This window comes from Arachis ipaensis, chromosome B09 (genome assembly GCF_000816755.2).
Source record: "Arachis ipaensis cultivar K30076 chromosome B09, Araip1.1, whole genome shotgun sequence".
NCBI classification, from domain to species: Eukaryota; Viridiplantae; Streptophyta; class Magnoliopsida; order Fabales; family Fabaceae; genus Arachis; species Arachis ipaensis.
The window spans coordinates 118,227,017-118,227,715 of NC_029793.2; the positions used below are offsets into that span (position 1 = coordinate 118,227,017).

Genomic DNA, 699 nt, shown 5'->3' on the forward strand with positions numbered 1-699 from the left:
TTATTATTATTATTATTATATTATTATTATTATTGCATCCTTAGCTGAAATCGTGTGAATATGCATATCATTTGAAGTAATTTTTAGGTATTATAATTCTCTATTTCTTATTTAGACTCGTATCTTATTTTGAATAAGCTCTTAAATTATGTATGAACATATTCATGCGTCCTGCGGATTCCTGCTTACATATCATATTATCATGATTATTGGAGGTCATAGAGAAATACTTTGTTTTACTTCTTACATCATAACTGCTCTTCTAGGATTGATTTTTAAGACGTCTTGTAAATCAAGGATAATGAAGTTGGAGTGTTGGAGCAACAAAGATGTTGGAGCAAGTTCTTGGGATGGAACTCACAAGAGACCAAGAAATTAAGGCAGACTTGTTTTAAAGCTAATTACAAAAGGAGGAAACTTTTGGCCTCCAAATTTTATTCATCATCACTTAGTTAAGCTCCTTGTCTTGTATATTCATATTCTAAGTAGTAAAAACAACACTTATTAGATGGTTTAAATACATTATTAGATATTAAGATAGTTTAGGAAACTGGATGGTAGATTTGACTGATTAGTGCTTATTGCAATGCTTGTATTTTGGTAAGTTTAGGAAGACAAATTTTTGTATAGGAGTTATTACTTTTGATTTTTAATAATAAAAAATTATATATTACATTAATATTTTGTTTGAGTTATAAT

At 27.8% G+C, this 699-nt stretch overlaps 1 protein-coding gene across 4 annotated transcripts in view; it reads left to right on the forward strand.

Moving 5' to 3' along the window:
- Nucleotides 1–653, forward strand: part of LOC107618904 (casein kinase 1-like protein 4) — a 7,512-nt gene extending 6,859 nt beyond the window's left edge. For all 4 annotated transcript variants that reach the window (XR_002354749.1, XR_002354751.1, XM_021112514.1 and 1 more), the window contains one exon: nucleotides 267–653. Coding sequence is in view for 2 of the 4 variants with exons in the window: in XM_021112515.1 (XP_020968174.1) it covers nucleotides 267–379 (113 nt within the window). In the remaining 2 variants the exon portion in view is untranslated. The remainder of the gene's footprint in view (nucleotides 1–266) is intronic.